General features: G+C 37.9%; 1 protein-coding gene across 2 annotated transcripts in view; it reads left to right on the forward strand.

Moving 5' to 3' along the window:
- LOC126484346 (39S ribosomal protein L13, mitochondrial) overlaps positions 1-2,211 on the forward strand; it is a 36,227-nt gene extending 34,016 nt beyond the window's left edge. For both annotated transcript variants that reach the window (XM_050107804.1, XM_050107803.1), the window contains exon 4: positions 1,880-2,211. In XM_050107804.1, coding sequence (XP_049963761.1) covers positions 1,880-2,113 — 234 coding nt within the window. In that variant the 3' untranslated portion in view covers positions 2,114-2,211. The remainder of the gene's footprint in view (positions 1-1,879) is intronic.
- The last annotated feature ends 11,348 nt before the right edge of the window (positions 2,212-13,559 follow it).

Genomic DNA, 13,559 nt, shown 5'->3' on the forward strand with positions numbered 1-13,559 from the left:
CCTGTCTGTGTATTTGCAACTGTCTGTCACTAGAGGGCTCCAAATCATAGCATGTAACATGGTGGTGTGTAATGTAACTATGTTGATGTGTGAGAAACAGCATGCTGTAATTGAGTTTCGAATGTAGAAAGTTCCTCCACACATAGAGCGTCATATCCTTCAGCATGAGAACATGAAACACTCCTGATTAAATTTCATTGATTGTTAATAACTGAATAGTGGCCTAACTTTTAATTTTGATGTGACTTAATAGATAAATGTTACCATTTATCTATTAAGTCACTGTCACATCAAAATTAAAAGTTAGGCCACTATTCAGTTATTAACAATCAATGAAATTTAATGAGGAGTGTTTCATGTTCTCATGCTGAAGGATACGACGCTCTGTGTGTGGAGGAGCTTTCTACATTCGAAACATTGAGAGTCATTTCTAATCAGAATACGGGTGCTCAATGATGTTAAATTCATTGTAGAGGGGGTTTTGCAAGAATCAGTGTCAACTTTGCACTGTTTGATCAATGTATTCTGTTAGACACAATTTGAGGCAGACACTAGTTTTGTCCTACAGTAGCGATTACAGTTAATCTTAACACAGGTCAATACTTACAAATTTTGTCCCACACTGTAACACTAATTAGCGCATAGAATGCTCACTGCAATCCGATGTGTGGTTAACTTGAAATTAGGTTTACAGCACTCCATAAACCTTTTGAACGGTTGTCAGTAATATGACTTGTAACTATTCAGTATAATATTTCCCTGCAGCAGTGGGGATACTCTCAGCCGGTACTAAATCACGAGTTGCTCATGGCTTCACCCAGACTATTATCACATGCACTCACCTAGCACTTGAGGGCTTGACAATTGATTCTGCCTACTGTTGACCTGTGTGATGACAAACTGTGTTTTGTCTCTGAGTGAGGTTTGTGGACCCCTTACAAATGTCAGACCACAAATTGGTGCTGTGACATTTGCTACAATACAATGCCTTGGTCCGCTGTCATTGATCATCATCCATACAGTGATGACTTGGTCACATTAGATTTTCACACGTTTCCAGAACTTAAAAAACACCTTTGAGAACTTGACTTTGTTAGTGATAAAGTGATGCAAACAGAAATGCGGTTGTGGCTCCATCAACAGTCAAACATTCTACAGTGACAGTATCAACAAACTGGTCCTTTGTTGGGAGAAATGTTTTTGTCGCAAGGATGACAATTGAGAAATAAATTTGTAGACATGATGAAGATATTTGTTAATAATGCTGATTTTATTTAAAAATCTTTTACGAGTTCTCACAATAATAATTCTGAGTCGATTACTTTTCAGCACACCCACGAAGGAAGGTGGAAAGCATACAGGATTTTCCTGCCATGCACAAGTTTACCATGGGTTTTAGGTTGAGTACAAGGTCAGATATTGTAAATTGGTTATATGGAATCAAAATAATCATATGGACTATGTGACTGTACAACAATATTTAAATTTATCTCTCAGTAACATAGTCCTAACTTTATCTGGTGACAGTTTGAACAGAAATGTGAAGAAATCATTTGAGCCTGTTAGTCCAAACATCTTTAGTTTCGATTGCTATTCTTATGTCCATGTTGGAATAGTCACACCTACATTGCTACACAAAGTCAGTTACTAAGATTGAAACATGATTATAGTCATCTACAAATAATATAATGTAGAAAAAAAATATGTTTTGAGGGTTGTTAAGTTCCCTGTTGAGCAGTGTGTGTTGAATATACAAGACAAATATATAAGCCAGGTTTGTGAATTGTAATGCTTATCTCTGTTTCCTTAATTTCAGAATTGTTATCTATAATATTCAAATAGATTTATTGCTTATTTAATGGCATTTGGTCTTTTTCAGATAATGCGTAAGGCTGTCTATCATAGTATGAGGGGAAACCTTCAGCGTAGATATACAATGCAGCGTTTACACATATTCCCAGATGACAATGTCCCAGATGAAATAATGGGAAATGTTACCAACCAGATCAGACAGATAAGGCCTGTACCAAAGCGTTTGGACAAGTATTCTGAAGAGGAAGTGCAGCAATTTCCAAAAGTAATGGACTGGCCAGAAGATTATGTTTTGAGATAAAAAAGGCTACAGTTAATTAGTGCTATGTAATGTTTATATTTGGCAATGTGTGCATTATTGTACCAAAAGTTATAATACATACATTTTGTCACAGAAAATCTGTGTCATAATACTACTAATGCCCTTTGCTGCAAAGGCTTTTTCCGACTGTTAGGATTTTCTTTTTAGTGCAAGAGAATATTAGTTTCTTACAAGTGACTATACAAGAGTGCTGTCACAGCAGGTGGATTTTTTTCATATCTGAAACTTTTGTGTTATACTGTAGTATAGAGCAGGTGCCAGCTATTTATATATATTTCCAGTATTTTAAAATTTAACAATGGAAAGTGCAGAATGAGATAACAACAATATTACAAAGAGAATAGATTGCTACTCAGCATAGAGAGAAGATGATGAGTCGTAAACATGCACAATGGAAAGATTGCTATAAATTTAAGCTATCGGCCAAAAGCCCTTCTTCTGAAATAAAACAAAGACACACACACACACACACACACACACACACACACACACACAGAGAGAGAGAGAGAGAGAGAGAGAGAGAGAGAGAGAGAGAGAGAGAGGGGGGGGGGGAGGGGGAGGGGGGGGCGGCATACACACGTGTGACCACTATTGCTGGCTGTATGTGGGAGATGGTAGATGACTGGAGGGACAAGGCATGGGAGGTCTATTTCTGTACAAGGTTTGTTATTTTATTTATTTGCACATCAAATTACATAGTACCAAATTGAGGAGCAAATCTCCAAGGTCATGGAACGTGTCAGTACATGAAATTACAACATAAAAGTAATGAGGGATAAAAATAAAATGTTTATGAACCCAAAAAAGTCAAGCTATACGTTAAAGTAAATGCAATCAACAATACTAGAAGAATAAGCTTAATTTTTCAAGGAACTCCTCGATAGAATGGAAGGAATGACCCATGAGGAAACTCTTCAGTTTCGATTTGAAAGCATGTGGATTGCTGCTAAGATTTTTGAATTTGAGGTGGTAGCTTATTGAAGATGGCTGCAGCAGTATACTGCACACCTTTCTGCCCAAGAGTTAAGGAAGTCCGATCCAAGTGCAGGTTTGATTCCTGCCGAGTATTAACTGAGTGAAAGCTGCTTATTCATGGGAATAAGCTAATGTTGCTAACAAGAAATGGCAGTAAATATAGAGGGAAACACATTCCACGTGGGAAAAATATATCTAAAAACAAATATGATGTGACTTACCAAACGAAAGCGCTGGCAGGTCGATAGACACACAAACGTACACACAAAATTCAAGCTTTCGCAACAAACTGTTGCCTCATCAGGAAAGAGGGAAGGAGAGGGACAGACGAAAGGATGTGGGTTTTAAGGGAGAGGGTAAGGAGTCATTCCAATCCCGGGAGCAGAAAGACTTACCTTAAAGGACGGGTATACACTCGCACACACACACATATCCATCCACACATATACAGACACAAGCAGACATATAAATATGTCTGCTTGTGTCTGTATATGTGTGGATGGATGTGTGTGTGTGTGTGTGTGTGTGTGTGTGTGTGTGTGTGTGTGTGCGCGTGTGTGCGTGCGCGCGCGCGAGAGTGTATACCCGTCCTTTTTTGCCCCTAAGGTAAGTCTTTTCACTCCCGGGATTGTAATGACTCCTTACCCTCTCCCTTAAAACCCACATCCTTTCGTCTTTCCCTCTCCTTCCTTGTTTCCTGATGAGGCAACAGTTTGTTGTGAGAAAGAGGGAAGGAGAGGGAAAGACGAAAGGAAGTGGGTTTTAAGGGAGAGGGTAAGGAGTCCTTCCAATCTCGGGAGCGGAAAGACTTACCTTAGGGGGAAAAAAGGACAGGTATACACTCGCGCGCGCGCGCGCGCGCGCGCGCGCGCGCGCGCGCGCGCGCGCGCGCGCGCGCGCGCGCACACACACACACACACACACACACACACACACACACACACATAGGATGGATATCCTTTTACAATGGGAAGAGTTACCCCAAAATATAATATCATACAACATAAGTGAATGAAAATAAGCAAAGTAGACTAATTTTCGTGTTGAACAATCACTCACTTTAGACACTATTCGAATAGTAAAAATTGCACCATTAAGTCTTTGAACAAGATCCTGAATGTGGGCTTTCCATGACAGTTTACTATCTATCTGAACACCTAGAAATTTGAACTGTTCAGTTTCACTAATCATATGCCCGTTCTGTGAAATTAAAACATCAGGTTTTGCTGATTTTGTGTTAGGAACTGTAAATTGAGTCTTACTGTGATTTAGCGTTAGTTTATTTTCTATGAGCCATGAAGTTATGTCATGAACTGCACTATTTGAAACCAAGCCAATGTTGCACACAACATCCTTTCCTACCAAGCTAGTGTCATCAGCAAACAGAAATATTTTAGGGTTACTTGTAATACTAGAGGGCATATCATTTATATAAATAAGGAACAGGAATGGCCCCAACACTGATCCCTGGGGCATCCCCCACTTGACCATACCCCACTCAGACCCCACATCATAGCCATTCTCAAGATAGTGAATGACGACCTTTTACTGTCTGTTGCTAAAGTAAGAGGTGAGCCAAATGTGAGATACTCCCCATATTCTGTAATGGTCCAACTTCTGGAGCAATATTTTGTGATCAACGCAATCAAATGCCTTAGTTAAATCAAAAAAATATACCTATCGTTTGAAACCTTTTGTTTAATCCATCCAGTACCTCACAGAGAAAAGAGAATATAACATTTTCAGTTGCTAAACAATTTCGAAATCTAAACTGTACATTTGATAGCAAATCATGTGGTATAAAATGATCAATTATCCTTACATACACAGCCTTTTCAATAACTTAAGCAAACACTGATGGCATAGAAATAGGTCTAAAATTATCTACATTATCCCTTTCTCCCTTTTTATAAAGTGGCTTTACAAATGAGTACTTTAATCGTTCAGGAAACTGACCATTCCTAAAGGAAAAATTACAAATATGGCTAAATGCAGGGCTAACATGTGCAGCACAGTATTTTAATATTCTGCTAGGCACTCCATCATATCCATGAGAGTCCTTAGTTTTCAGTGATTTAATTATTGACTCAATCTCCCCCTTGTCTGTATCACAGAGGAATTTGCCGAGAAAGTTATATGATTCCCTGTAAAAAGTCAATTTTTATTTGATTCACCACAAATGCTCAGAAAATGATTGTTAAATACTGTTCATATATATGTGATTTATCAGTAACATAAATACCATCAACCTGTGTGCTGCTGACCAGACACATCCTTCACAACTGGCCATATGGTTTTAATTTTATCCTGTGAATTAGCTATTCTGTGTGCATACCACATAATCTTTGCCTCATACCAAGTTAGGTGGTGCAGTGGGTAGCACATTGGACTCGCATTCAGGAGGACAGTGGTTCAATCCCGCGTCCGGCCATCCTGATTTAGGTTTTCCGTGATTTCCCTAAATCGCTGCAGGCAAATGCTGGGACGTTTCTTTTGAAAGGGCATGGCCGACTTCCTTCTCCGTCCTTCCCTAATTCGATGGGACCAATGACCTCACTGTCTGGTCTCCTCCTCCAAACAACCCAACCCAAACCTTTGCCTTCCTAATAAAATTTTTAAGCACCTTACAGTACTGTTTGTAATGGGCTACTGTAGCTTGATTGTGACTACTTCTAACATTTTGATATAATTCCTGCTTTGTTCTACATGATATTCTTATCCCATTAGTCAGCCACCCGGGCTGCCTACTACTGCTAGTGCCCCCTTTTAGAACGTTCCAATGGAAAGCAACTCTCAAAGAGCATGAGAAATGTGTTAAGGAAAGCATTATATTTATCATCTATGTTATTGGCACTATACACATCCTGCCACTCTTCTTCCTTGACAAGGTTTAAAAAACTCTCAATTGCTGTTGGATTAACTTTCCTACATAGTTTGTAATTATATGTGACATTTGTTTGACTACAAAAGCCTTTTAGTGTTAAAATTTGTGCATCATGGTCTGAAAGGCGATTCACCCTTTTACTAACAGAATGCCCATCTAATAATGAAGAAAGAATAAAAATGTTTATGACTGTGCTACTGTTCCCCTGCACCCTAAATGGAATGAATAAGAATAAGAATCTTTATTAGCCGTTCATGATTTTCTTATACAATGGGCTGCATCAGGAAGTTCAATTACAGTATAAAGGTGGTTCTATTCTCATAACAATGTATATATAAATCATATGAAATTTAGTGTAGTACAATAGCACACATTTGGAATTTTATATATTATTAATTTTACAATAAAAAGGAAAACATTATACAGATTTATATTAAGCAGGGAGTATTCATGTTGATGACACTGTCATTATCATATACATGTTGATAATACTATGTCATTATCCTAAGCTATTGATATAAATTTGGGTCTTACTACAGGCAGAGGTACCTTTCTCTATGTTAAAACAGCAAATCTGCCATATTACAATCTTTAAATTCATCAACTGAGTAAAATGCTTTACCTTTGAGCCATTGACCCAATGTTTTCTTAAATTTACTTTTAGATACTGTTTGTACAATTTTAGGGAGCATATTAAACAATTCGAGGTCTACATATTTATAACTATTATGTATATAACAGAGGGAAACATTCCGTGTGGGAAAAATATATATAAAAACAAAGATGATGTGACTTACCAAACGAAAGTGCTGGCAGGTCGATAGACACACAAACATACACACAAAATTCAAGCTTTTGCAACAAACGGTTGCTTCATCAGGAAAATTATGTATCTTAGACAGTCTAGAGTATGGAAGATCAATTGTGTGGTTTCGTCTTGTATTGTGGGTGTGGACAGATGACCTAAGGGGATATTGAGCTGTTTTCTTTTACGTGTAGTAAGCAATAATAGATGTACAAACAAGGAACTGTCATGATGTTAAGGTTTTTGAAATGTTCCCTGCATGTATCCCTAGGAGATAAACCCACTATACATCGAAGAGCTTTTTTTTGCTGTTTGAAAATTGATACTGAATTGGGAGAATTTCCCCAGAGCAGAATACCATATGAAAGATGGGGGTGGATATAAGCAAAATATGAATGCAGCAGTAAGTTTTGGCTGACATTACTCCTAAGCTTATAAAGTAGGAACATAGCACGTGCATGTTTAGAACAGACGTATGTGATATGTTTATCCCAGCTAAGTTTCTGGTCAATCATCACTCCTAGCAGTTTAATGGACTTATTTTCTTTGTTTGATACCTTCAAATTAAAGAATATTTCCTCAGTTTTTGTTTCATTTATGAATAGGGAGTTTGCACTAAACCAATGAACTGATTTTTCAAATATTATATTATTTTTTTCTCGTACAGATTCAAGAGTCTGTCCTGAATTGATAAAAGTTGTATCGTCTGCATATGTACAGGGTAAATACTGTGGCATATCGTTAACATACACTACAAACAGAAAGGGCCCAAGTATGGAGCCCTGTGGCACACCTCTTTTTATTGTTTGAGGGTTTGACAACTGCCCATTTGCACTAACAAATTGTACTCTGTTGCTTAAGTAGGATTCTAATAATTTCAGGGTGTCCTCTTCCATGCCGTAGTGTCTTAATTTCATTATCAAAGTACTATGAGATACAATGTCAAATGCTTTACTCAGGTCTAGGAGAGTAGCACAGGAGATTAATTTATTTTCAAAGCCATCATATATATCACTAACAATATTTTCAACTGCTTTAACTGTGGATAGTTTAGACCTGAATCCATACTGTGAGTTACTTAACAAATTATTCCTCTCAAAATAGTGATTCATTTGTTGGTGAACACAGTCTTCGATTATTTTAGATATTATTGGGATTAATGAGATAGGGCGATAGTTACTTGGATTTGATTTATCTCCTTTCTCAAATGTGGGAATAGTTACTGCTATTTTCAAACAGTCGGGGAAAATCCCTTGCTGTAATATACGGTTAATGGGAGTGGTTAGAGGGGGCAGAAGATCACTTGATATCTTATTTATGACAAAGTTTGACAGACCATAGAAGTCCTCTGCTCTGGAACTACTTAGTTTGCCTATTGATTTGCTAACATCATTTTCAGTTACTGTTGCTCAGCAGAATTTATGGACTACGTACTTATTTGAACCTAAAAGAGTTTTAGCACCAAGCATGGCGTTGAGGGGAGACAAATCTTGTTGTAAACTAAAGTTAACAAAGTGTGAGTTTAAGATATCTGGGGCTATGGGTATAGCTAGTTGAGTTGTTGGTCTATTTATTTCACTTTTAATTACTTCCCAGACAGCTTTACAGCTGTTTCTGGATTTAAGAATATAGTTATCATTCGCCCTACGTTTTGCCAAACTTATTTCAGATCTATAAATTTTTTCTTATTCTAATGTACATCTCTTTGTACTCGTTGCTGTTATGAGATCAGTCCTTAAACATAAGAAGCATAATCCTGATGCTGTTGAGGTATGGTGTAAACCAATTATTTAGTCTCTGTGGTTTATGAGCTTGGTTATTATTCTGTCTTTTTACTAATCCGGGACAACACTCATCAAATATTCTTGCAATTTCCTCTATAAATAATTTTCTTGTGTTATTCACACACATATCTTTGTATAAGATGTCATTCCAGTTAAGTGACCTTAATCTAGTTCTAAACTCTCTTATGTTGCATTCATTCATAGGTCTAACAGTTTTGTGTTGTTCATCTGGAATGCTGACTGGAACTGTAATCCATAGGCCATCATGGTCAGCTAGGCCTAACTGGACTACTCCAATTTCAACATTATTTTCATGGATATTACTTATTATATTGTCTAAGCATGCATTATATCTTGTAGGCTTATCATTTAGACAATAGCAATCAAAAGCTCTTAGGCTATCCAAGAATTCCAATATGATATGACTCTGTACCCTGATATCCATATCAATATCACCAAAAATTTAGTTAGTAAGACTAACAGTTTTTCTAAAATTTACCATAAATTCATATTCACTAGAAGATGGTGTGCGATATACAGATGCAACAATAATATTATGTTTAGGTATATGTACAACTGCACCCTCAAAGATGGTGTCTATACACAGGTCTGTGACATCAATAGTAAAGTATTGTAGATTTAGTCCATTCTTAAAATATATTGCAACACCCCCGTGTCCAATTGTTGATCTGCAGTAACTACTAGCTAAGGAGTAACCAAATGGAATATTGAGGTCAATTTCTGATGAATATAGCCAGTGCTCATTTACACTAAGTATACCACAGTTGGAAGTTTCTAACCAGTACTGCAATTCTTCCAACTTCTTTCTTAAAGACTGTATATTAATATGTAAGAACAGAAGACTATTTTTGCTAACCCTGGGCAGTAAAGATGAGGGTTCAGATTGTCTTCTTAAGGGCACTTCTATACAGCTGATATCTTGAGTTGTTTGTAAGTCTACTGCTAGTAGCCAGGCCCCATTTTGACAATGTTTGGATACATCTAGTTTCCTGGACTCAGAGTGAATGGTTTGAAGGTTATTTTGATCCTGCTGGAGCATATCTGTTAATATTTTGCCAGACAGACCAGCAGGCTTTATAGGTTTCCCTGGTCCAGCGGTATTACTGTAAAGGTGGCCATTTCTTTACTCACAGTTTTGGTAATCAGTTTCGAGATTAATCTTCTTCCTTGGTTGTTGAGGTGGAATCCTTGTCGTGTATAGCACTCCCTGTCAGACTCGCTAGCTTTAATGATTGTGGTATTTTTGAATTTCGAACACAGGTGATATAGCCGTTTGTTTACGTCCAATACCTCGCGATTTATGCAGGATCGTTTTGTAAGATCATATCTAAATGGAACATTGACAACAAACACTTTTTTTGATGTGATACTTGGTAATGTGCTTCTTAAACCTTTTATTAAGTTCGCGCTGTTGTTTTTCGCTATGTCATTTGTTCCAGTCATAATTACGACAACATCAGCTTCAGAAGCCTTTTTGTTAGTGTTTTTCAAGACATCCTTGGCTTCTGCTGAAGGATACACATACCCAAGACACTCGATATTTATGTTTTCATTAAGGTAACTTGAAACATTACGACCTTGACTATCACTCAATTAGGTAATTTTACAGGTTTTACGTACTAGACTTTGACCATCACACTGTTTCACTCTTGTTTGAATTTCTTTTTGATATTTATTAGCACTATTATGTTTCACTGCATATGTTTCCTGATCACTACTTTGTTCATGAAACTTGCTAACATTCACACTGCAGCTACTTATGCTGTTTTTGGCATTATGCCGTTTTGCTGCGAATGTTTCTTGTTCATTACTTTGTTCACAAAGCTTACTTACGTTCACTCTACAGGTTTATGTATATTGAAGTCGCCACATATAACTAATTTTTGGTACTTCCTACAAAGTGAATCAAGAACCCTCTCTAGCTTGAGCAGAAATGCTCTGAAGTCAAGAGTTAGGGGACTCTTTAAACAACAACAATTAGAAGTTTAGTTTCACTAAATTCAAGTACCCCTGCACAACATTCAAATATCTGTTCAGTGCAGTGCCCTGATATGTCTCCAGACTCAAATGGAATACTATTTGTTTGTTACGTACATGGCCACTCCCCCACCCCACAAGGAACTCCTTGAAAAACAGTCAGCTAATCTGTATCCTGGTAAAGGAAGCCTTGAATTGTCAAATTATTTAAGTGGTGCTCCGACATACCAATAATTTCAGAGTCAACATCTATAAGCAGTTCACTAACTTTGTCTCTAATAGCTCTTATATTTTGATGAAATATGCTAATTCCTTCTCTGTTTGGAAACATGACATCCTCTGAAGGTGAGCCCTTAGTTAGAGGGACTTCCTTTAAGCAGGTATACCTATCAACTGACTTCAATCTGAAAAAGGTGCGGCTCTAAAACCAACTACTACAGGAATTTTTCCATGAGTGATCACACCACCACACACTACACTGTCACCTATAAGCTTTGCAGCCTCCCCTTCCCATACCTATTGAGGTGCAGGCCATGCGTATTGAAACCAGATCTATTGATAGACCCAACTGGCACCACTGAAATGTGATCCATGCCCTCAGCCATCAGCACCCTCCCCAGCCCCCATGTTAATGTGACTAACAGCAGCATTAAGATGAGGCCGATCATGACACTGAAACAGTTGCACGAAATGCATATTAGTGCCACCAGTTTAAGTAGCTATCTTTACCAGGTCACCACCTACATCATGTTCACCATGCCTATCAAGACTGTTCCCTGCTCCACCCACTATCACTACCTGATCCTCCTCCGTAAAATTCCTGCATAACTCCCCTATGCTGTCAGTCACCTGGGCCAACCTTGCACTAGGCTTCACAATGCTTGTGACCTGGTACTCACTCCCCAACACTTCCTGCAACTGCTGGCCCACACCTCTACCATGTGAACTACGTAGCAGCAGAACCTCCTTCTTTCTGTTAGACTTATCAACTTACCTAGGCCTCCTAACTGCTGAGGACTGCTGCATGTTACATACATCTACAGCTACAAGAGACTCCTCTCCACTCAACTCTTACAGTTGGTCAAATTTATTACATATACATAAAGTATAACTGTCTGAATACCTCCTCCTCCTAGCTGCCTTCTTGCCAGTTCCCATTCCCCACCACCCTTCACCCTCCTCAACCTATCTAGTTACTCCTTTGGGCATTGTAACTGCACCTGAAGGGCACAAATCTTATGCTTCTGCTGCTCTATCAACTTATTTCTACTAAAGATTCCGCATTCCCAGGATAGCATCTCGCTAGAATGCCCACTGGCTACCCCACTGCATCCCCCCCCCCTCTCCAATGAAAAGATTTTGAACAAATCCCACACCGTAACTCATTACTTACAAACCTACGACAGAGCCCACACTTCTCACTCATGGTAAAATTTTACATTTACTTAAAAAAACTCTACATCTATGTTACGTAAGTTCAGTTACACCAATAGAACTACTTATAGAACTAACAGTAGTGGTCTTGAAATTCTCTGTCTACTAAGAAAGCGACTACTTGTATTAATACTACTACACCACAGCTAATACCAATACCAACAAAAGTTCACAAAATTAGTAGCTAAAACCAAAAATTCAAGCAGCCACTGTAACACTCAATGAAGTTAAAACACTGAATGAAAATTTTACTGAAATATTTCACTAGAAACAATAAGAAACGTCAGCTGAAAACTAAAGCACGTAGTTTAATAAACGACTTCAATGTACAGAAAACACAGGAAGCAAACATTTCCAAGCGTTTATTAAATCGTTATTTCGCCACAAACAGCACGAAACACTGCTGAAAACTATTAAATTTAATAACTGTATTACAGCGCACAAATAACTTTGTCAGTACTTAGCTTTATAACCGCTACAGTTGCAGCTGCATGCTGTAAAATGTAAACACACTACTCAGGCGCGAGGCTTGGACGAATGGCGTGAGCACAGTCACGAATTACAGACTACTCAAGTCAATAACACAGGAAGAAAGACTGAGATTAATGAAAATCCACTAATAAGTTACTTTTACAGCAAATATTAACACAAGTAAACTTTAAAATAAGTAACTGAAGACTAAAACTTTATAAAATATGGACTTGCAATTTCAACAGCAGTCCAGCACACCTCAGTGAGACCCTTGGTATATGTTGAAAGGAACTGCTTATAACTACAGATGCTATGATCGTGGGCAACTAGGGTGTATGAAAAGGACTTCGTGATGTGGAGTGGGTAGTAGATGCTGAAGTGGTGGTATTGCTTGTGGTTGTTGGATTTGATATGAATGGAGGTACTGATGTAGCCATGCTTGAGATGATCAACATTGAGGAAAGTGGCCTGTTTAGTTGAGGAGGACCGGGTGAAATGAATGGCGAAGAAAGTGTTCTGGTTCTGAAGGAATGCAGATAGGTTTTCCCCACCCTCGGTCAAGGTCACTAAGATTTCGTAAGTGATTTCTAGGATAAACTATACCAGGTGGAATTATTAAAATCTTGTGGAAGTGTAATGAGGTTTATCTGAACACTTCTATCATACATCATTATTTCACATTAACTGGACAGATTATTAGTTGGAAACAAATTCACCCACAACAGATTGGGATTTTGGATTGTTAGGACGGATTCCTCTAGATGGCCCATGAATAGTTTGGCATAGGTTAGTGCTGTTGCTGTACCATGTATTTGTTTCTAGTTTAAGCCTTCAAAGAAAAGTAATTGTGGGTGAGAATGTACACTAATTGGGGAGGGGGGAATCAAAACATCAACAAGTAGTTGTTTGACATTATGACTTTTGGTAGGCATGTTTCTACATCTGAAAGACAATATGTCTTCAGATTTTGTACCAGTCAAATAAGATGGCGTTAATAATGCCACTATTAGGAACTGTTAGGGTGCAAATCAGGTTTGCTTTAAATACATAATGTAACAGTCATAACCTTTGAGA

This window comes from Schistocerca serialis, chromosome 6 (genome assembly GCF_023864345.2).
Source record: "Schistocerca serialis cubense isolate TAMUIC-IGC-003099 chromosome 6, iqSchSeri2.2, whole genome shotgun sequence".
Classification (NCBI taxonomy): Eukaryota; Metazoa; Arthropoda; class Insecta; order Orthoptera; family Acrididae; genus Schistocerca; species Schistocerca serialis.